Below are 24041 nucleotides of genomic sequence, written 5' to 3'. Positions count from 1 at the left end.
ATCTTCTTTTTTTATTTTTTTTTTTGTGTGAACCCAATTGCCAATGCTTTAAGCAGCATTTACTGCAAAGTGCTTGGCTGTGATCACCATTTGAGGAAATGCTAAAACTAGATGCTGCTAGAAAACAAGATCCTAAAAATCAAGCAGTTCTTGAACACCATAGGTGGGAACATGAATAGTAGATAAATAGATGGTATCCCTGGTAGAGGTGAAACCCATTGTATGGGTCTTTTCCAACCTAGCTGGTTTTATGATTCTATGACCTTCATTTAGGAAAAAGGCCAATATGGAAACAGTCACCAGCAGAGGTTCTGTTAGAGGCTGCTCCTGAAGGCTGGTCCAGCTTTTAGAGAACAGCAGAGGCTGGCAGGTGCTGTGGGTGTCTAGTCTGACCTCCTGCCTAAAGCAGGGCAAGCTACTGCAGGTTGCTCAGGGCTATGGCCTGCTAGGATTTAATATCTCTGAGGATGGAGACTCCACAATCTCCCTGGGCAATGTGTGCCAGTGTTCAATCACCTTTACAGTACAGCTGTTTTGGTTTTTTTTGCCCTATACTTAAAGTTTCATTTCAGTTTGTGCCCTTGCTTCTTGTCTTGTCTCTGGGCATGTTGACTCACACTACAGAGGAGCATAAAAGGGGTAAGTGAAAGTGTCATGTGGATGATGACACTTTCTGAGCCGTGTGGCTTTTGAATACCAGCTTAATTGTGAGGACAGGGAAATGCTGAAAGGTTACAGGAGACTGCATACTATTTACAGTACAGGGACATCTTTTTCACATCTTTTTCAGAGAAATTATTTGGCTCAGGTATGTGAATATCAGTTGAATAGCACCACTGCAGATTACAAGGATCTGCTGCTTAGGACTTTGCTCCACTTCTTTTAAAATACTTGTTGGATTTTATGTGTTTCATTCCATTTGATTTCTGTTAATGGCTCCTTTTTTTTAACTTTTTTTTTTTTCTCCCCCTGAATTTGAGACAAACCCTGTGCTTGCCCTGAATAATAGATAATACAATCACTGTGTTTCATAAATTTCTGGTTGTAAATTCCTGACCATATTAGCTACTTACCAATTCTGTTACCAGATGCTGAGATCTTAATACAGTTGGAGTGCCTTTTTTTTGTTTCATTGCTCTAAAAGCATTCATTATGGGAAGATTAACCATGGGCTCAGGGCATAGCTGATACAGAGCACTCTGCTGTAGCTCTCCTCATAGCTGTTGTTCTGCTTCCCGCAGCAGAGCTGTGTCTTTTAAAGTAGTATGAACGGAATCACAGAAAATGAAGACTTGTTTAAGTATGCTCCAGACAAACGTGTGCATGTAAAAAAGTTCCACAAACAAAACTGCTTGGAAATCGAATATGATTTTTAGAATTTTCTGATGATTATTTTAATTTTCCCCATATCAGGCAAACTGCTTGTTCCTTCTTGCCTGATTTTGCAAAACCACACAGGAGTACTTTTTTTTCACAGCTTTCTTTAATGCATCCTAAGATGCCATTGTTTTCTTTGTCCTGTCTCATGGCATTACACTTCTTGGATCTGAATATTTGGAAAAAGCCTCTGGATTTTTTTGCCAGGTTCATGGTGTTTCTTCTTTCAGGATAAGAAGTGCTGTAAAGCCATTGTTGTAGCAATGCTATTGATGCTTAGGAAGAACTGAGGAAGTACAAAAGTTCACAGGAATTAAGAAAAATTGAGACAAAAGGTAGCCAAGCTGCTTTGGAAAAAAAAGGAACACTTTTTTTTTAAGTGTTTTATTTAAGTTCTGGGCAAAAGTTCAAATAAGATTGTTTTATTGGAATGAATGGGTCTTTTTTTATATTTTTTTCACACCTTCCCCTCCCCAAGTACATAATCTGCCAGGATGTCTGTAACCCAGAGGAGTTCATTTGTAACCCCTCTGAGGAGTGTCTGTGTTCATGGATTTGCCTCCACATTTGACAGGGCCAGCGCCAACAAGCAGGCATACCCTGTATGGCCCTGTAAAGCAGGAGAAGTTTTAACTTTGTTCCTGGTCAGAAGACGGTCTCTCAAACTTGGAGAGAAACTCCCCTTAAAAAGCAGTGAATTGAATAACACTAACCCTTTGCTTCACCTGCTCTCAGGCACAGGAGCTGGTGGCTGCAGCTGGAACATTTGTTACTGAAGGGATTCCACATTTGTGCACTTTCAAGAAGTTGCATTTCTGTGATTCATAGGAATATGCAACAGCAGAAATGGAGAGAAATGTTCCTTTTCCTACAATAGTTTCTGAAACAGGTTTTCTTGATGTCCTGTAACTTTTTTGGAGACTGCCATTGTAATGTTCCCTTCAACTACCTCAAGGGCTGCACTATTATCTGTCTATTTGCTAAGGCAGACAGGGGTTATATACTAAGAACAGCCATGTTCTAGGTCTTCAGCTGTCTCTGTTGCAGTTGCTCATTTGTTAAATGTCTCTCACACTCTAGTTGCTCAAGGATGAAGTTAAAACCAGCAGTGAAATTCTGCTTGTGGCTGCCACCCAGTTAAATATTTCTGCCCATTCACATCCTCTTGGAGGTTTTCTGTGAGCTCTCACAGCCCTCAGTTACTTTGGAGAGGAGTAGATAATCCCTGCTGCTAAATTTCTCTTCTGTGCTTCTGACTGCCAGCTTGCCAGCTAAGCAGGTTTTGTAACTGGTTCTCATGATGCCTGAAGCTTCTGCATTGCAGCTGCTCTTACAAAGGCCTCTCCCTGCATGCTCCAGTAATGCAGGTTTTTCTGCTGCCACCCGAAGTCATGCAACTTGCTGGTGGCACAGTAAACCTCAGGTGCCTTGTGGGTTCGGGTTGTGAGCCAGGTGAATGGCACAAGGCCTGTTCCCTGCTCAGAGGCTGTGAGTTTGAGCAATACAGTTATTAACGCAGCATGAAAGCATTGCCTTTCACACATGAAATCTGAACAGCAAAGTATTCTGGGTAAGTGTGACTATGTGCTTGCTTTGTGTTTGCATGATCCCTCAGGCAGATGCTTTTGGCAGATGCTTTTGACCTTTGTCAGAGGCAGGTTGATAGATCTTAATTTGGTTGGACCAACGTGGCTGTTGCATTCTACGCCTGCTGCACAAAAGAAGACTGGCAAGGGAAAATTTCCTTGTCTGTCTCTGAAGCACCCTGTTGCTTTGGAAAAAAAAAAAGGTTTAAAATATGTACACATAGCTTTATTTTAACAAAAGAATAGTTTGGAATTTCTTTTAGCTGATATAGGGTGCAATCCACCAATTCACCAGGTGATCTAGCATGAGAGCAGAAGAACCAGAGGAAACATTCTTCCTTTCACTCCTTGGCAAGGCAGCCTGTGCCTGGGTCTTTCACACAGAATATGCTACAAGCCACATGGCACAGACAAGAGGAGTGTGGTAGCAAACCAACAGAGAAAGTGAGGAGCACTTACGCTTCCAGGCTGTTGGACCATACTATCCTGAGGCTACAAAGAAGCTTGGAATCCCTGCTTTTCCCTTTGGTGTGTTTGGACAGTTCCTGAGCTCAGGTCACAGTCCCCAGCTGGGACTGGCAATGTCTGTTCGGTTGCATGGTTCAGGCCCAGATGTGCCAAATTTGAACTGTGAGGAGGTGGTATTCCTGGGAGAAGGATGAGATTGCCTTATTCTGCCTTCCTGTACCTTCCTTCTATAGCAGCAGTCCAGCTCTGGTTTTGCCTTTGGCAGCTCTGGGCTGATAGTTGTACCCTTGTGGTGCCAGAGTGCTAAGAGAATTCCTACTGTGCGTTTGCAGTCTTTATGCAATTGGCTGTGACCCATGTACTTCAAAAAGTGTTCATGCCACAATAGGCATTCACTATTAGTCACAATGATGTTGCCTAGCAATTAAGTCTTAGGTGCTGCAGTGATGATAACTTTGTAAATTTTGACTTGCTCCCAGCAGCCAGGATGATATTTTTGCTAAGTAAAAGCTATGATTTTACAAACATGTGCTTTGATTGCATAAAATGTAAAGCTGAGCACTGTTTTCACTGACCACAACTTCTACAAAAGAATGTGTGAAATGTTGTGTACAACATGGCCTTGGAACAATGATCTCTTTGCACTGAGCTCCCATACTTTGGGCACATTAAATTAATTCCTGTCATGTATGACTTGCTTTTTACGTACAAGACATAGAGCTTCTGAGAGTTTCCCAAGTGCCTATTCTAGCTGTCCTAACTCCCAAGTTTACTTGAATTTAAGTTAGATACTTCAGAGCTAGCTAGTTAGATATCCCATCTTTTTCCAACTCACTGCATTGCAGCCGACTACTGATAGTCTTTGTCCTCTCCTACAGTCCTGAAAATGCATTCAAGACAGTGAGCAATGCTATGGAAATGCTTTAACTGAAATGCTTTCTTTCAGTTCAACAATTTGGTCACCAGTTTGTCTTGCTTCAGTGCGAGGAAATAAAGAAGAACCTCAGCTACAGTGTTGACTTCAGAACTCAGTGTTCATTACTGTTACCTTGTCAAAGAGCTGCATTAATGTTTAAAACTGAGGTAGTGTCCTTGCTAAGTAGGAGGGTTTTGGAAAGGAGACGAGGAAGTGGGCAGCATAAAATGGATCATTGATATCTAAAGACGTTGGTATGCTGACGGCATCCTTTATTTAAAAAAAAAAGGTCAGCGAGCCTGACTTCTTTTGCACAATGGCCCCTTTATACTACCCTGCCAGTAAATGAGTGTAGGTAGGAATTGGAGTCACTCAAATCGATGGGAGTTAGCATTTCTTTGGGAAGTGCAATAGCCAGAGGTCCTGCGGTTGGCTGTGCCAGCTTCCATGTATATCTAGAAAAGTGTCTTTATAGTAACATGGGAAACTAAATTCTCACAAAGAATATGTGGAACTTAATCTTCACTCCTCTATTAACCTTCACACTGTAACACACTGAGCTCTGGATGAGGGAGGCATCGTAGAGTGGTTCTTACATAGCTTCTTAAATAGGGGATGAAATATCAATGTTTGCTGGAATACTGCTGCCAGCCAACGTAGCAGGATTTAAAAAAAAAGGTCACAGGAAAGAGCCCCAGATAGTAAGGTCTCTCCTGAACTTGCTTTTTACAAGATATGGACCAGAAACAATTCTCTTAGGTGAGTCTTAGCTACAAAAAGGTTATGAAAAGAGGGAGTTTAAGGAACTGAAATTTCAGAGGGTTCCCTTAGCTGCATTTCAGACACATCTGACTGCATTGGTTGGTGTGTGTGGGAAGCATAAAAAGTACAGCAAGAAGTATTTTGCTGATGCCAGTGAGAAAACTGAACTTACCTAGTGGTAGATACGAGTACTGGTTGTAGCCTGAACTGACGAATACTTTTTACACAGACTGAGGGGTTGGTGTTGCATTCATATTTGTGTCCATGTATACTTACACATTCCTGGTTTGGTATATACCCCATCAGCTGTAGGCAGACAAGTATCTTCCTAAATGTGACTCAAAACAGTTTTCTGCTTTGTTTAACAGAACTTTATAGTGGTTGAATATTTTTATTTGTCCAGTATAGTCATAGTTTAGTCACTTGAAAAAACAAGCATGTCAACTTTTAAAATATTTCACAGCTTTGCTGCTATGATTCACCTTTTGAAATATGATTGTAGCTCTGACACATTTCTGCTGTTTAATTTCACTAAAAGACATTGCTAGTCATGCAAAATAGGTCTATAATTTTAAAGTTGGAAAAATAAGGGAAGTGAATTTTGTATGATCTTGCATGATTCCTGCAGTCAGACTGAACAAATTCAGTTTTCTTTCCCTTCAAAATAATGTTTTGTAGTTCTTAGTGTAGGTTTTTGTCTGTCTTTAGCAGTAGTACAGTTGGCTAGAGATTTTTTATAGTAGCACCACCTTGACTGCTACTTTGTGAAGAAAAGTGTAATTTATTTTCTTCTTTCTGAAACTGACTGTAAAGAATTCAAGGATCATTTTGTAAAGAAGTATTAGAGTGTGGCAGTTTGGACAGAACAAATATCTCTGAATCATGAGTCATGTAAAACTAAGCACAGAAGGCTAATGATATGTTATGTAGGATATAAGGGTAATCGGAAATATAGTCATGGGTCAGGATGACATTGAGTAAAGTCTTGGATGCAGACCAGAGAAGTCATAGCCAGAGGGCTGATAGTCCAAGAAAAAGACCCGGTAAACTTGCATTTCATTAAGTGAGCTCAGTGAGAAATACAGGTAACAGTTTGAGAGACGGATGTTGTAATTTTTTTTTTTAAGGCAAGATCAAAGCCTGCCTTTGTTGTGAGAGAAGTTGGACTAAGTGAGAAGTGATAGAGGAGAGCAAGGGAGGGGTGAGAAAAAGAAGTAAGGGAAAATAGGAGAGCAGATCTTTGGGTCTAAGTAAGAAGACTAGAAGAGATAAGCAGGTAAGCAGGTAGGGAATTTCTTAAACAGTAGTGGCATGTCGTGCTTTAAGCCCAGCTGCTAACTCAGAACCACACAGACACTCACTCACTTCCCACCCACCCCCCCCCCGGCTTCACAACTCCCCCCCCGAGGGATGGGGAGGAGAATTGAAAGAATGTAACTCCCATGGGTTGAGATAAAAACAGTCCAGTAACTAAGGTATAACACAAACCACTGCTGCTACCACCGATAATAATAATGATAAGGGAAATAACAAGGAGAGAGAATGTTAAACTAAAAGGGGAAGGGGGGGGGGGGGGGGAAATAAACACAAATGATGCACAATGCAATTGCTCACCACCTGCCAACCAAACACCCAGCTCAACCTGAGCAGCTATCTGCCCTTCTGCCTGACTCCCCCCCTGTTTATATACTGCGTGTGACATGCTGTGGTATGGAATACCCCTTTGATTAGTTTGGGTCAGGTGTTCTGTCTCTGCTTCCTCCTGATTTCTTGTGCCCCTCCTCATGGGCAGAGCATGAGAGACTGAAAAGTCCTTGATTGGAGTAAGCATTACTTAGGAACAACTGAAACACTGGTGTGTTATCAGCATTTTTCTCCGACTAAAGTCAAAAACACAGCACTGCACCAGCTACTGAGAAGGAGAAAAATATCTGTTACAGCTGAACCCAGTACATGGGGAAAAAAGAAAAGGTTGTAATAAAGGAAAATATTGATGTATAACTAAGGAAAAGCAAGTTGAAAAGGCAAAAAACACACCCCTTTCCAATTATGTACTGAGTAGAAAGAGAAGAGCAGGAAGGGATTAAGATGGGAAGCCAAAGTTGTGGAGAAGTTGGTGTGATTGAAGATGCAAGTTAGTTATGATGAGGAAGGTAGGTCTAACTTCTCTAAGTTGGAGCAATGACAAAAACAGGGGTAATGTGATTTCTCATCCGTCTGGGGGACGTTTCAATCTGACTTTGAAAGGGTGTTCCATGATGTCATGGAGAGAAGCAAAAAATCAGTGGGAAAGTGAATGAAGAATGGAATGAGTTGGTAATCCTACTCAATGAAAGTCAGAGAACAGGCAGTGGGAGGGGAGGATTGAGAGCTGTGGAGGTTATCAGCTCTGACAAACTGATAAAGTGAGATGATGTGTCCCAGAACAACAGTTTGTTCTAGATCAGGCCATTATTGGGAACGCATCCTTGACAGGTACCTTGCAAAGGTTGCCAGATCTAGTCTAGTCACCACAGGCAGGGGCAGGAGCTGCTCTGGGCTCTGTAACAGCAGCATGAAAGCTTGGGAAATTGACTTTTCTGTCCTTTCTAACTGTTGCCAACCAGAAATCAAGCTTTTGAAGTCAGTGGAATGGTAAGGTTGTGGGGCTGGTTTGTTAGTGTGGAATTTCATACTAAGAGGTATGTATGTTTCAAAATAATGTAATGGGATCAGAGAAAGGAATCCATGCTTCTGTTCTGAGAGCTGTCCTGCTCCTTAGGTAATAACAGCGTCCTGCAGTCAGCTGTCTTTTGCACTGTCCCTCACTGAGTCCACATGGTCATGAATTCCAGCACACCTTTTAAAAACAAAACAATAATAATAATAATAATATTAAAATATTAAACTTCAGCCTGGGATGAAGCAAGCCTAGAACAGTGACACTGAAAATCAGACAGCCAGGACTAAGAAATATGTTTCTTGTGCTGTAACCACTACAGGACCAAAAAAGGTAGGAGGATGGGAAAGATTATTTTGCAAAGCCCAGACTGTCCCCTAGTGAACATTTGTTTTTACAAGAAAGACGTAATCCATAGGTTTTACAGACCTCTGGTTATGGCATTCTGATATTGTCCAGTTCATAGCACTGAAACACCTCATAGTTCATTACCTGTGTCTTATGCAACACACAATGGTAAAGAGAAAATGTAAAACTAAACTGTAACATTGTTAATGATTCTTCTCTTCTTGTATGGCAATGTTTGCGCACTGTCATTCATATGTAGACTGGAACTGTAACGCACAGCTCATCTCTTCTCTCTTACTTAAATGAATGTCCTTATCATTTCCCAGCCTGCTTGTTCTTTGCCTATGATCTTTTAAGCTTGTTTTGATGTTTTTTTTGCTAGCATACAAAAATGTATATTTCTATAGTGAACTGAAGTGTTATATTTCCTTTTGTGTGTGAATTTACAGTATGGAATTTTTAATCCCCAGTACACTCTGTGTAAGATAATGAATAGCATTTTATTTTATGGTGTTAATTCAGTAATCATTAAGAATAGAAACAGCACTGTTTCTTGAGTGGTTTTTTATATCATATTTTATGTACTATAGAAGGTGCCTGAATTTGATTCCAGAAGTAGTGATTCTCGTCTTTGTCAATGTGACCATATTGTCCTTGTATTTCTGAGGAAGTTTCCTAGTCCTTAGGGAGTACAAATACTGGTAATTAAATAGGCAGTTTAATCACATGGATGTTTTGAAAATAGCCAACTTCCAACACATTTGAACCCACTGTCTTTGACAGCACTGAGTACTCCTTTGTGCAGATGTAGCCTATATTTTCTGCCAGTGCACCGCTGTGTGTCAGTGGAGACTGAAGTTGTCGCATTATTCTTTCCTGTGTTGGATGATAAACAGAATATTTTTTTTCTTTTTTTTGTATTTGCACCTTGTTGATATTTTTTTCTTTGCTGAGCAGCATCTCTTTTGAGAGGAAATGTCTATAGTCAACGCCCATTTCACTTTTTGGGTGTTTTTCTTCAAAATCTTTTGGTTTGATCACATTTAAAACAAATTTTAGCTTAATAATTCTCCAATCTTTTAACATGGTTGCTTTGTCTAATAAAGGCATTTTGAAATCAGAAATCAGTTCTATAAACTAAATTATGACTTCACTGAAGAAATACATTAATATTTAGAGGATAATTTGCTGGTTGAGCCAAGACCAATGAAGGAGGCTTTCCATGTACTCCAGTAACAGTTGCAAAAAATTGCAGTTGTGAATACTAATAGCTCCAACTACTAGCAGTTATTGGAAACAATTTGTAGGAAAGGAGACTTTACAAGAAAAACTGAAGAATGTATTGAGGAGGGAAAACTCACTAAACAGGAGGATATAGTGAAATGTAAGATGAATAAGGAGAAAATTATCATAACACCTTCCTATGTCTCATCTAATGGCTGGCTTCCTAATCTCCACTTATTAGCACTAAGTGCTAATCAATACAAAACAGCAGTTAGTTGGATTTTTCCTGCCACAAAATTATAACTTCACATAATTTTATTTCATTCCATTCTATGAAGAGCTTTTATTTTTTTTTAAAACCCCAAACATAAAAAAAACCCCACAAACAAACAAACAAAAAAAAGCCCCAAACCCAAATCCAAAAAAAGAACCCCACCAGAATTCTCCTTTTTTAGGGCCAAATGGATATTCCTAATAGAAAGTATGCTCAACGAGCTGTCAGTCCTAGGAAAGAGCCACAGAATGGAAAATCATATTCTTTATCAGTGGGTACTAGGTGGTGGCATGGGCAAGCAATAGCATCTTCTAGTTGCTCACAGTAATGAATGTAATATGTGTAAACACACACATGCATATGTATATTTAAACATACATATAACAGATGTTCTCTTTTACATAGTCTGAAGTACACAAGAAGTGACACCTTTGAGTTGTTGCCTAGAGGCACTTCATGTTGTCTTGACTGAATCTGCAGTTCTTTTTCACGAGTAGTTTGCAATGTGCTGGTATTGTGGAAGCCTAAAGAAATTACTTGGATATGTAAAAACCTGGAGTTAGGAGTGTGCTATGGGAGCTCATTAATGATTCAGGATAGTTGGTTTCAGTTTCCCATCCTTTGTTTCAGAAGGCAAAATTCGATCAATACTTTTCTTTCAAGGTCATAACTGCTGTTTGGTCTCTGTCCTTCTCAAAACCCTTGCCCAACCATAGGAATGTTTTGGAGGATTTAATTACTTGTTTAATCGGGGTTGTAATCAGTAGCTCTTAGCATAGTCAGTGTTGGACAGAAAGCCATATTATTACAGGAGAGGACTCTACCCTGATCCAAGAACAGGGGTGCTGTGCTCCTGAATGGTTTTCTGTCAGTTATGACAGGGGCTTTTCCCTCCCTTCCTATCTCAAGTATTCCTGTGGTTGTAATATGGACAGGAAAGCTGTGAAACAGTGGTATAGCATATCTCAGATACCTGATTTTGCAAGATCTGTAAAACAGAGTTGCGTTTGAGAAAGTAAAGTTTCTGATTTCAGAATGGAAAGGATATTTCCACTGCATGGACAACGATACTTCTTAATACGTTTTGGCAATTTGTTTTCCAGTACTGTAAGTGAAAGGGATATTTAAAGAAATATTTATAGGGGTTTTGTGTATTTTTTTGGTACATTTTTGGTAAATTTTCTGCCTTTATTTAGAAATCAGTTCAGTAAAGGCTAAGTAAACTTGTTATGTACTCAATAACTAATCTCACTTCCTGAAGTTATATTATAAATTCTAAGGGGAGTACCAGATTCAGTATTTTAATTGCAGGAAAGGAAGCAATGTCCCTTTAATGTCCCTGTAAAATAGCTTTCCTGTTTTGAGAAATATCATATTCAGTCACTCAAAACTGCAGAATATCTTACTGCCTTAATATATTTTGTTTAATCCTGTAAGAGTATTCTCTCAGTGAAGCATTTTACCTTTTTTTCTTTCTTCCTGAAGAGCCTCATAAAATACAGGTTTGATGCTTTACCAAGAGGCAAGCGAGGCTGCCTACACTTACTTACATGCATCTAGACATCATATTGCTGAACAGGGTCTGCTTTTTGAAATTTAAATTCTACAGTTTAAAAGTGACATTTAAGACCAGTTAACTTGAACAGAATGAGCTGGATGTATTTGTAGGAGCTAACAAAGTTGGTCCAGTATAATTTTTATGTTGGCTTAAAAATAAAAAATAAAATTTAGGGCATCATCTCTTCCCTATCCTGCATTTTAGGAAAATCTGGGTAGGGTAAAGACATGAAAAGATATGGAGTTATCAAAATAATTTCAGGAGCAAACTCCTGGAGGTTAGCTTTATTGTAGAATATTATGAAAACAGTTCATCATGCTTGTTGAGCACAATGGATTCAAATTTCCTATGGGTTGTAATCACTAGTCAGTCAAAGAATATCCCCAGTTCAATTTGCTCATGCTACTGACATCATATTTAATATGTCTCAAACTAGTTTTATATATATTCTATTGGTTTTTTTGCTATTCATAAACAGTTAGCAATAGAAAATCTATTTCTATTGCTTTTTTTGTGTGGCACCAGTATCTTAATGTTAATAAGATTTCCAATGAAAAAACTGTTTAGTGACTCATGTGAAATAAGTTGGTGGGAATTTGTGTATACATATATATAAATATGCAGCTACGCAAATTTTCAAGCAGTATAGTTTAAATAGCTAATTTATAGAATCATAGAATCATAGAATAATTAAGGTTGGAAAGGAACTTAAGATCATCTACTTCCAACCCCCGTGCCGTGGGCAGGGACACCTTGCGTTAAGTCATATCACCCAAGGCCTCGTCCAACGTTGTCTTGAACACTGCCAGGGATGGAGCATTCACAGCTTCCTTGGGCAACCCATTCCAGTGCCTCACCACCCTAACAGGAAAGAATTTCCTTCTTATATCCAACCTAAACTTCCCCTGTTTAAGTTTTAACCCATTACCCCTTGTCCTATCACTACAGTCCCTAATGAAGAGTCCATCCCCAGCATCCCTATAGGCCCCCTTCAGATACTGGAAGGCTGCTATGAGGTCTCCACGCAGCCTTCTCTTCTCCAGGCTGAACAGACCCAACTTCCTCAGCCTGTCTTCATACAGGAGGTGCTCCAGTCCCCTGATCATCCTCGTGGACCTCCTCTGGACTTGTTCCAACAGTTCCATGTCCTTTTTATGTTGAGGACACCAGAACTGCACACAATACTCCAAGTAAGTTCTCACGAGAGCAGAGTAGAGGGGCAGGATCACCTCCTTCGACCTGCTGGTCATGCTCCTTTTGATGCAGCCCAGGATATGGTTGGCTTTCTGGGCTGCAAGCGCACACTGAAGCTGGCTCATGTTCATTTTCTCATCAACCAACACCCCCAAGCCCTTCTCCGCAGGGCTGCTCTGAATCTCTTCTCTGCCCAACCTGTAGCTGTGCCTGGGATTGCTCCGACCCAGGTGCAGGACCTTGCACTTGTCATGGTTAAACTTCATGAGGTTGGCATCAGCCCACCTCACAAGCGTGTCAAGGTCCCTCTGGATGGCATTCCTTCCCTCCAGCGTATCAACCGAGCCACACAGCTTGGTGTCATCGGCAAACTTGCTGAGGGCGCACTCAATCCCACTGCCCATGTCAGTGACGAAGATGTTAAACAGGACTGGTGCCAACACCGATCCCTGAGGAACACCATTTGTTACTGGTCTCCAGCTGGACATTGAGCCATTGACCACAGCTCTTTGTGTGAGGCCATCCAGCCAGTTCTTTATCCACCGAGTGGTCCATCTATCAAATTGATGTCTCTCCAAATTAGAGACAAGGATGTTGTGTGGGACAGTGTCGAACGCTTTACACAAGTCCAGGTAGATGACGTCAACTGCTCTACCCCTGTCCATCAGTTCTGTAGCCCCCTCATAGAAGGCCACCAAATTGGTCAGGCAGGATTTCCCCTTGGTGAAGCCATGCTGGCTGTCACCAAGCACCTTGTTGATTTTCATGTGCCTTAGCATGCCATCCAGGAGAATCTGCTCCAAGATTTTGCCAGGCACAGAGGTGAGACTGACTGGTCTGTAATTCCCTGGGTCATCCATTTTCCCCTTCTTGAAAATGGGGGTTATATTTCCCTTTTTGCAGTCATTGGGAACTTCACCTGACTGCCATGATTTCTCAAATATGATGGCCAGCGGCTTAGCAACTCAATTTGCCAGCTCCTTCAGGACCCATGGATGGATCTCATCATGACCCATGCACATTCAGATTTTTAAGATGGTCTCGAAGCAGATCCTCTCCTGCAGTGGGCCCAAGGTCTTCATTCTCACAGTCCCTACGTCTGCCTTCCAAGACTTGGGTGGTTTGGTCAGAGCCTTTGCCAGTGAAGACCGAGGCAAAGAAGTCATTCAGAACCTCAGCCTTCTCCAAATCCTGTGCAGCCAGTTCTCCTGAGAGCTTCCTGAGGGGGCCTACATTCTCCTTAGTCTGGTTTTTATTTGCTATGTACTTGCAGAATCCCTTCCTGTTATCTTTAATACCTCTAGCTAAGTTTAATTCTAACTGGGCCTTAGCTTTTCTGCCCTGGTCCCTAGCTTCCCGGATAACATCCCTGTACTCTTCCCATGCCACCTGTCCTTGCTTCCACTTATTATAACCCTCTTTTTTCCTTTGAATTTTCCTCAGCAGCTCCTTATCCATCCAAGGAGGTCTCCTGGCCCTCCTGCTGCACTTCCTTCTGGTTGGGATGCAACACTCCTGAGCCTGTAGCAGGTGATCCTTGAATATCAACCAACAGTCTTGGGCCCCCCTGCCCTCTAGGGCTGTATCCCATGGAACCTTCCTAAGCAGGTTCCTGAAGAGGCCAAAGTCTGCTCTCTTGATGTCCAGGGCAGTGAGCTTGCTGCATGCTCTTCTCACTGTCCTGAGGATCTCAAATTCAAGCATCTCATGATTGCTGCATCCAAGGCTGCCCTAGAGAGTCACATTTCCAACGAGGCCTTCCCTGTTGGTGAGCACGATGTCAAGCATGGCACCTCTCCTTGTCGGCTCCTCTATTACTTGCAGAAGGAAATTGTCTTCCACACAATCGAGAAACCTCCTGGATTGCTTGTGCGGGGCTGTACCATCCTTCCAACAGATGTCAGGGTGGTTGAAGTCCCCCATGAGGACAAGGGCCTGTGAGCATGAGGCTTTTCCTATCTGTCTATGGAGTGCTTCATCCGCAGGTTCTCCTTGATCAGGCGGTCTGTAACAGATCCCCACGGTAATGTCTCCCATACCTATATTCCATTTAACCCTGACCCACAAACTCTCTGTTGACAGCTCACCTGTCCCCAGACAGAGTTCCATACTCTCCAGCCTATCCCTAACATAAAGGGCAACTCCCCCTCCCCACCTGCCAGGCCTGTCTTTTCTAAAGACCCTGTAACCTTCCATCCCAACACTCCAGTCATAGGAGCCATCCCACTATGTTTGAGTCCTGCTATTTGGCTGTCACTTGCTTTTATATGTTTAGTTTCAGACATTGAATTTGTAATGTGTGTCTAGGTCTGCTGACCACAGATCCATTGCCTTTGCATGTGAGTTCATTTTTTTATGTTGCAAAGAATACTTAGCACTGATATGTGAAAACTCAGGACAGAGAGGCTTGAATTTGCAGATATTTTGTTTATGTTCATTGTGAAGCCTCATGCTGAAATACCTTGGATTAGTTCAGGAGTTGTGGAAACCTGTTGTTTTGCTACACTGGTACCTCCTGTCTTACAGGAAGCAGAAAGAGAGCAGCAGGGTCTCTGGCACAACATATTCCTGGGAATAAGGAACAGGGCCAGGTGCTGAACAAGCTATTTTGATGTTAAGTCTTCTGAGGATTCTTTAATGCAATGAAGTGATGAGCTGGCTGTTAATGAAATTTTTTTTTTTGTCTGTATATTATCCCCAGCAACAGCAAAAGCTCCAGACAAAAAAAAACCATAAACTCTGAGCAAAAAAGTGCTTTATGCAGTGTGACTAAGTATTGACCCTTGACTTCAGTGGGGGTTATCTGTACATTAAGTTCATCTTTGCAGACCAAGGATATGCACTAAGAAGAACTTGGCCAGTGACTGAAGAATATTTTCTTACTGCTTATCGTAAAGCATGATATTATGATTTTTTTCATCAAAATCTTTAAGCTGTGCATATTTCTGTAGCTCCAAACCACATGTGTAAGCTGTGTGTGGTAAAGTCCAGTCCTAAAAATACCAGTTAATAGTGACAGCCCTCCTCATGGTATAGACTTTTAAACTGTGAAAAATGTGAACTGGGAACAATCTAGGAGTATCACAATGGATGCTTTCTCTCCTGCAGAGTAGGGTGGAAAATAAAACAATTGGTGAAGAAATATAGATATGCAAAAAAGAGTAGAATTGGCAGTTGCAAAACAAACGCTTGACAATTGCATTAATGGTAATGCATTCCATTCCAGTTCATGATGAAGTAAAAGGAGTTGGTCTGGTAGATCAAATATGGCTTTCATTGCAAGACTGCGACAATGAAGGTGAGACAATACAGCAATGTAGACTCCTAACCTATAAAGAGCAAAGACTGTGTGGTTTTTAAATATGCCTGGTGAATTTGCAGAATTATTTATTCTTAGGACAGATGTCATTGTGAAACACTAAATTTGTTTTCAGTTATATTTTGGGAATGTATCTATCCTATTATGTTCATGTATACATAAATTTTTGGTCAAAAAATATATATGCAGTCCAAATTGTGAATAATTGATGATGCATGTTAGGTTCCCCTAATAATGTGGGAAATTCTTTTTGTGTAAATGTCAGGGCTTTGAACAGGACTTGAAAGGGATTTTATTCTATTGAAATATATGATAAATTGGGATGGACTAAACAACAGTGTGAGAATATAGCTTGCTGTCTTGCTTTGCTCGTTGCAAATACATTGTGAAGCAGTTGGTAAGAATCCATCTGGTATAAGCAAACACAGCTGTATATCTAGGGAAAAGTCCCAAATATCATGTTCAGGCTGGTGTCTTCAGATGAATTTTTTTTTTTTATTTGTTTGTTATGTGTGTGTGGGGGTTAGTTTGTTCGTTTTGTTGGTTGGTTTTTTTTTGGGGGGGGTGTATGTGTGTTATGTTTTGGGTTTTGTTGGTGTTTTTTTTTGCTTTGGTTTGGTTTGTTGTTTTTTTTTTTTTTTTTTAATTTACTGACTTCTTTTCAATCATTGTCTTATTTTACAGTCCAAACAAGAGTAAAATTACAAGAACTCTCAAGAACCTTTTAATACTTTTTTTCAGACAGAACGTCAAAAATTGCTTTCTGTTCTATCAATATTGATTCATGGCACAAAGCCAAAATAATTAGAAGCAGCCAAATACCAGGGGTTTGTGTCCTACATTAACAAAATTAGTACAATTATTTGCAAAGGAATTTAACCAGTTGCAATATCAGTATGAGTTTCACATTAGAGTCACCTCTTTCATTCTAATATCAGAAATAATTCAATTCTGTGTTATCTGTTATGTGGTCCCCCTGGAGAGTGGGCACAGTGTGTGGTTTGCGTGTACCGTATAATTTCACTCACTTTTGGGGCAAAGCACAGAAGTGTTTGAGGCTACCAATATGCTGCCAAAGAAAATGGGGTCAGGATGTGTTCTATGACCCTTAGGGACAGGCATTGATTGTGTCCATATGTTTAAAACTCTTTCATCCTCAAATAAGTTGACCTCATACATACTGTGTATTGGAAATAGTTCCTGAGTCATGCTCTCCTTTGAACTATACTGGGACATTGTCTGGGAAAGAGCTATTTATCTTAGCCCAAAATGGTACCTTAATTAAATATAGATTAAATAGCTGTGGATAAAAAAGAAGATATGCCCTTGCTCAAGCCTGGGCTATGGCGTTTTTTTTTTACTGACACAAATGTGCCCCAAGCCTATTTGTCTTTGAAATCTTTAGCTTAATAGGTGGGCCTGGAAGCAGCTAGTCTTGCACATCCCATTTACACTAAAGTGTTTTTGGCTTGTTAATTACTGTTCATGTCTTGTGTGTCTGTTCCCCATCTAAATACACAAGTTTGCTCTGGTGGGGTGGAGTCATTCAGGCTCTACTTTGCAGCAGCCTTGCTCTAAGTCTGAGTTGATTTTCTAGGAGGAAGATGGGGAGGTGGGGATGAGACGGAAACCCCTTCTCATGAAAGGAAAACAGGTCTAAGCTCTATTGCTGATTGTTTCTCCAGTGGTAGTAGCACAAATGAGAGTATCTGGCAGTGCTGGCAGCATTGTGGCCAAAGCTTTGCCTGGTTCCAGAGACTCCTAACCTGTGACTGTTGCAGGCTGGGACCTGTTTGGTTTCTGGAGCCTGAAGGTAGGCAGTCATTCAGTTTGCCTGACCAAAGGAGAGCCTGGCATATTGGCTTGGCTATTTATTGACTGAAAAGGCAAGGAGATCCAAGGACCTTGGATTTCTTAAAAGAGTGCTGTTAGGGGGAATTGTCACCAAGTAAACATCAATCTCTCTTCTTTCAAAAGAAATATCTCTTATTTCAAATGCATTTAATGCATTTTCTTAATTCTCTCTGTAGAAAGAGAGAAATTCAGAAGGCACACTTTGGCAATGCTACAGAAATAACTGAGCGATAGCCCCATTCCTTTTCTGGTTCTGTTCCTAACAGATTTACATGGTAGTAATATGTCTGGGAGTGTTTTACTTTGGTTGGGTAAGAGATTGGGACTTTGTCCACATGCACAGAGAGAGGAAGGATATTTCCATTGCTGTTCACGCAGCTTGGTAATTTCTCAGTGCCTCAGTTGCAGCAGACAATAAGGATTCAAATAGGATATATAGTACACTGCGTGCCAGCAGCTCCAGTTGCAGGAACACAGTTTCAAGTAAGAGAACTTACTTGAACCTTACTTCCCTTACTTACTTCCCTTACTTACCTTGCCCCTTACAACACTTACTTTCTTGCTAATAACCTAACCTGGCAGTTAGGAGAATAAGTAACTAAACATTGTATCCATATAAGCTCATGTCTAATTTATTTCATGCTAATTAAGTTTATAATTACATGGTATCATTTAATAAAATTGTTTACTTTTACCCGTAAAGTCACTGATGGGGCTTTTCGGCTGTAATTTAGGTGCAATCAACCTTTTAAATACAGTGTTTCTTCTGTTGAAATGTGCTGTAAGAGGTAGTGTTCAGAAATGCAAAGAGTGGGAGCTTTCCTTTTTCCTATGACCATTTTCCTTCCCCGTTCCTTGGTGTATCCTGTGAAGGGTGATTGATCCTTTGAATGGAGATGCATTTTGTTCCCGTGTAAAACTGAGAACTGAGTGAAGCAAACCAAGGCCAGACTGGAGTAAATGCACATTATTTTCACTTTAGCTCCAAGCAGCTGTGATACAGGAGGCTCAACCTGCTTCATTTAGTACTGTCTTGTGAAGTATTTTTCCTTTACAATACTCTCCATTTTCTGTGTTTGGGAGGAATCAGAGGGACATTCACAGCCAAACAGCGTCTTTGGTGTGATTCCATTTTACTGAGGTATCTAGGAGAAAGAAAAATCCCTGGAGTCTTGGAAGAGGTGTAGAACCTGAATGTATATATTTCTAGCTGCCTGAAAAATGTGTGCCAGACTTTTAGATGGCTTTTTAGGAGTATAAATCCAGGCTATGAGGTTCATGAGGAAACATCCCATATCTCACCCTTCTCGTCCACCAGAGTGCATGTACTGCTGTGGAGGAGGACTCGTATAGATAAGGTTCAGTGGAAGGCAACTATAAGATGTCTCTTCTCTGTGCTGTGACATTAGGATTTGTGGTAAGAGATAACTAGCATGGCATGTCTTAATTTTTCTGTCAGAAGAGAATTTTATGGAGCAAAAGAGTAACTGGCTAGCTGGGATTTGGCTCTTGGTGGCTTGCTATCAGTGGCTTGCTATCAGTCCATTGTCATGATGATTGACCACAAAAGGATCGATATTTTTGCTGCATGAAAGTGCATGAAGTGACTTTGAAGGAAAGCAGCTGAAATTAATGAAGTAAAAAAAAAATAAAAAAATTAGTGTTTTGCTAGAAGTACTCAGTGATTAGGATTAGCATTTTCTAAGAAGTATTCAGGCATCACAGACTCAATGTAAGAAATGAAGTTATAGAAGTTCTAGAAATGAAGCTGGAGAATTGCTCAGTAGCAACTATGAGCCTGTAATGATCAAAGAAGATAATATTGTTGTAAGGCAACAGTAAGTAAAATAATCCCACTATAAGTGAATATATAGGATATAGTACCATAATTTGTATTGTACAGGAATAAAAACAGTATTTCCCAAATTTGTATATAAAAACTGTTTTGCTAGTTCTTGTCAAAAGGCCATATATTGAAAATGTGGAATACCTATTGATCCTTGGAATTATGCAAACTAACATGATGGCAGAGTTGACTTCAGTATTTAGCTAGAGAAAGAATGGTTTTAAAATTGACATTAATTCTGTTTTTCAAAAGGGTAAGACTAGATTATGATGTGTCCTTCATGTGATCTGATCTTTTTTGTGGCTGTAACTGGCACTTGTCAAAAATATCTGTGTAGTAACATTTCTGTATTTTACATGCATACCAATGAGTGTATTAAACACAAATTCTAGGGCTATCATAAGGTAAACAGCCTTTTTTCTTAATAGCTTCTACTTTTCAAGTACCAGCAGAAAGATTTGAGAAAGCGTTTCTTGATAAGTTGATTGATCTCTAAGGCATACAGTGTTTCATGCAAATGAAGTGTAAAATAACCTGCAGACATCCGTGTTTTAAAATGGGCATGCAGATAGTAATTGCTATGTCCTTTTCTATGATTTGGGTTTCTATTAATGTCTGTTTACTGGGGTCTGGGGGGAACTGCTGTTACTGCAGAGTTCTGTTTTATAGTCTGAACAGTTGCTTAGTCACACTCTCTCTTTTTCACTTTAACCTGTCCCTGAATTAGAAGTTGTGCAAGATATAGGCACTGACTAGGTCTGAGCACTGGTGGTTTGAGCTTCAGATTTTAATGTCCTTGACTCTCACTAATCAATAGCAAGCAAAACAACTGCAGCACCAGCAGTAGTGCTGTAAAATGAAACATCTGTTGGATATCATGGTGGAAGACATGAAGGTAATGACTCTCCTTGAGAAAGCTGCAATATTTTCTCCTTAAGAGTGCTGAAAACAAATGTTTCATTTTCTGCTGTCTGCTTGGAAAATGAGAACATCTTCCAATGTACCATACTGGGAAATAAAATAAAAACTCCAAATCAAACTAAGGAAAAACAGATTAATGTATTAAAAGTGATCCTGTAATCAGTGTACAGAACTGTTAGCCAAAAATATTTTTTTTGCATCTAAAATGCTGAATAGACAGATCAAGTTTTGCTTTCTTGGTTCTATATTTCACACTGAAAACAGCTTTATAGGGTTATATACTGAAGTACATAAAATTCTGTTTGACCCCCTTTCTTATTTTATGAACTTGTAGATCAATGAAACAAACCATTAAATAGATTGAATGCTGCCTGCTACACTAATATTAATGGCTCCAATTTTATTAAGCCCATTTGGAAATCTCATATAGGTGGCCGTATCCATAAAATGACAAACTATATTTCCTCATCTTTGGAGCATAAATTTAAATATTAGATATTAGTGATAGTGAAAAAGAAATCTTTCTGAGATACTGCAGAATTTTGAAGAACTGTAAAGGAGAACAAAATTTCTGAAGTTTTGAGTTGCCATAAATATTACTGAGATTAATGACATTGTACCGCGTACTGCCTTCCTGTTGTTGTAGGCAACTGGAGCACGTAAGAGGGCCAAGACTTTTCATCTTGATATTGAACTTCATGGAATAGACTGTTTAACCTCTTCTGGGCCTAGTTCTTCCAATTACTAAGTAAATTCTGATCTGAAAAGAAAGATTAATGTGAAATTCAGATCCAGATTTTTTTGGGAATCCTTGACTTCTAACTGAGAGTTAAGTTAAGAGTGTGTCCAGGTCTTTGTGGCTTTAGGTCTTTGGTTTTCACTTGTTTGTCTTTTATCCAAGCTTTTATCTTTAGGTATGAAAAGTAATATTTGCATATGCCATTAGATCTCTTGACGACATGAATGAAAAATACTTAGTGCCTTATGGACTAAAAGTAGTGTTTAGAAGTAAGAAGTTGCATTAAATGTTTGTTACTGTGCTCTGAAACACAAGGCAGTAGTGAGCCTGCTGCAGGCAAAATCTGGAAAATCCTAAAAAAAATTATGGATTTCTTCAGACAACTCTATCTTCTTGCTGTGAGGAAAGACACATTACCATGTGCCACAACCATTCTCCAGAAACCAGGACCCTCTTCTTACTTTCCAATAAAAATGAGGTGACATTTGGTCCTCAATTGGCCACAGCATTAGCCAGAGCTGCTTTTTGGAACAGTGGCTCAGACCCAAGAAGCAAAAAAAACTAGGAATGAATTATCTCATTTAATTTTCTACTTGAAACCAGAAAATGACAAATACGATACAAATACCTTTTTAGGTAACACATCTTTTTGCTTTTCTCCCTTCCACTCAGCAGTTTGAGCTTTCTCCATATAAATCATTCATTGTTCATTTAAAAAGACCAGAGATACATGTTGTATTGTGCTTGATTTCTCCAAGCTGGAGGAAGTGAAAATGTTAATTAATCTTCATTTCAAAATACTCTGTTTAGATCAAGGCCCCAGGTAACATTCTGCTTAAGGTAAACCACATGTACTTGGTGAAGAGAGAAGGTGTAATGAGACTTAACATCATAGAAACTTTTGGTTGCTCTTTTGTTTGTGTTTTACCTTGAATGCTTGGGTTTATATATATAAACTCCAATTTATGCAAGTCATATGTAAAGAGTAGGATGTGAGTATATGAAACAGTTTTAAATTCAGTTAAGTCATCATTACAGGAAACTATTATTTACTCTGGCAGAGTTTAGGTCAGGTTTGTAATGACCAAGAAAGTTTGACTGCAGACCTCCAGCTCATCGGAATGCAGTATCTCAAATTCTGTTTGGTTGAAAAGGATTTCAAGCTAAAATTTATCACCTTGCTTTGTGAAAAAGTTCAGAAGATGACTATGTCATAACATTTTCCTTCCTGAATGATTTAGGTGAAGGCTTGTAGGGAGTATAGCCAGTGAGAAGGCACGTGATTGAGATTGTTTGGAACAGGTAGAAATTGAGCCCATGGATATCTGACTATCTCCATAACAATGATGTTCCCAAATATGGCAGTGCATTAGATATTATGAAGCCATTAACTGCTCCATTCTGTGTTGCATGCTGGGTAAAGGAGAGAAAAAAGTGGGCTTCATTACATGCAAAAAGGAAAGAGCTTACGAAAAGCTCTTTTTTCAGAATGCATTCAGTATGTTAAAACATGGGAGTTTACTATTATACTTTCCTTTTTATACTTTCTTCTCTAATGACAGAAAAGCTAAAAACTATTAAAGGTCTTAAAAGGCATTTTATCCAGTTCCTAATGAGAGTGAACTCATTGGAAGTTACGGGTCATCCAGTGCCTGAGACACAGGTCTAAACCCTCAGTGATACTTCCAGAAAGCCAATTGTAGACTAAAACCAATCCTCAGTGTTGGTTCAACTGGATCTACATTAATAGCATAATTCAAATTTCACTTGCTGTAGCACATTCTCTTTGTGGGAGAGCATTTGGACTTAAATTTGTTGTCCCTGAAATAGTGTATTGCAAAATCAGTATGATGTTTAAGACTAATAATGAATGCAGTGTTCACTTCAGAACTCTCTGAACGAAGAGCTAATATTGGAAATAAAGTATCAGCAGGTTACATTTTAAACTACTTATAATTTTCTTTATTGTCTTGGACACATTTGCATCTCAGAGAGACAGATACAAAATGTTCCCTTAAAAGATGAATGAAGTGCTGTCATTCCTTGTACAGGGATACTTTTTTTCTCTCTTTCACTTTTATTTTGAGTTTTTTATTTTTATTCTTTAGTGTACTTTCCTCTGTAAGTCTGAGTGGCAGCTTACATAACAGCAGTGTTTTTTTTTTTAAACTATATATTAAACTCAGAATCCAGTGCCCTGGCAGTAACTCAAGCCAAAATCAGGCTTTGCCTCAACCTGCCTTACTGACTCCTTTTGAACTCTGAGAAGCAGGATGAGAAGCTGGCAGTTAGGACATGAGAAATCGTCTTTTAAATATCCAGTGCCCATTATTTTTTGCCTCTATTACCTCAGAGACTCCAAGTAGTCAGAGATCTAGTGTACAAATTAGTTCAGATTGCCTGCTGCTTAATGGGTTTGCAGCTTTTTCTGCTTTCCCCGGAGCCATTTTTTCAAAGCATTTGTGTTCAATTTCTGCATCTTTATATTTCAATCCTTTTTTCTTGCTCCATTTCACCTGTGTCCTGTCAGAAGCTTTGTAACTCCCCCACCATTTTTCTGTATTTCTATGCCCTTTCCCTCTCTACATACTTTACCTGGTTGCTTTCCATGTTTCAGCAAAGGAAGTCAATATACTTTTCTTTATGGTCTTTAAAACATATTTATTGTGATTAATTCTTGTGCCTTCGAGTTCTGGACTTGCAGGACTCCCTCGTGGGCTTTTTGACACCTTTAGACTATTTAAGTCCTTGGTCTGAGGCTTCTTCCATACTGGTTGCTTTAGACATCACTGTTGACTACTAGAGTTACTAATATACATGCAGATGCAGCTAAGAATATAAACAGATCTATTGCCTACCTGTGTCTTACATACTACTGTACACTAAAAAGTAGTTCATCAATTAACAACTTCTTAACTGAAAATTCAGAGGTGACTTTAAACACAGGAATGTGGTTTCACTGGGATTGCAGGAGATTGGGTAAGGAACAAACTAAA

The 24041-nt window shown here is 39.6% G+C and overlaps 1 protein-coding gene across 6 annotated transcripts in view; it reads left to right on the top strand.

Annotated features, from left to right (window-relative positions):
- NTRK2 (neurotrophic receptor tyrosine kinase 2) overlaps positions 1–24041 on the top strand; it is a 212624-nt gene that overhangs the window by 68395 nt on the left and 120188 nt on the right. For 3 of the 6 annotated variants that reach the window (XM_062640442.1, XM_062640460.1, XM_062640468.1), the window contains exon 12: positions 15593–15664. The exons of the other annotated variants lie outside the window; for them this stretch is intronic. In XM_062640442.1, coding sequence (XP_062496426.1) covers positions 15593–15664 — 72 coding nt within the window. The remainder of the gene's footprint in view (positions 1–15592; positions 15665–24041) is intronic. 6 annotated transcript variants of the gene reach the window in all.

The sequence above is a fragment of the Pezoporus occidentalis genome, unplaced genomic scaffold (assembly GCF_034315485.1).
Source record: "Pezoporus occidentalis ecotype Australia unplaced genomic scaffold, CSIRO_AGI_Poc_V1 ctg117, whole genome shotgun sequence".
In the NCBI taxonomy this organism is placed as follows: domain Eukaryota; kingdom Metazoa; phylum Chordata; class Aves; order Psittaciformes; family Psittacidae; genus Pezoporus; species Pezoporus occidentalis.
This window is presented reverse-complemented; position numbering and strand designations above follow the sequence as displayed.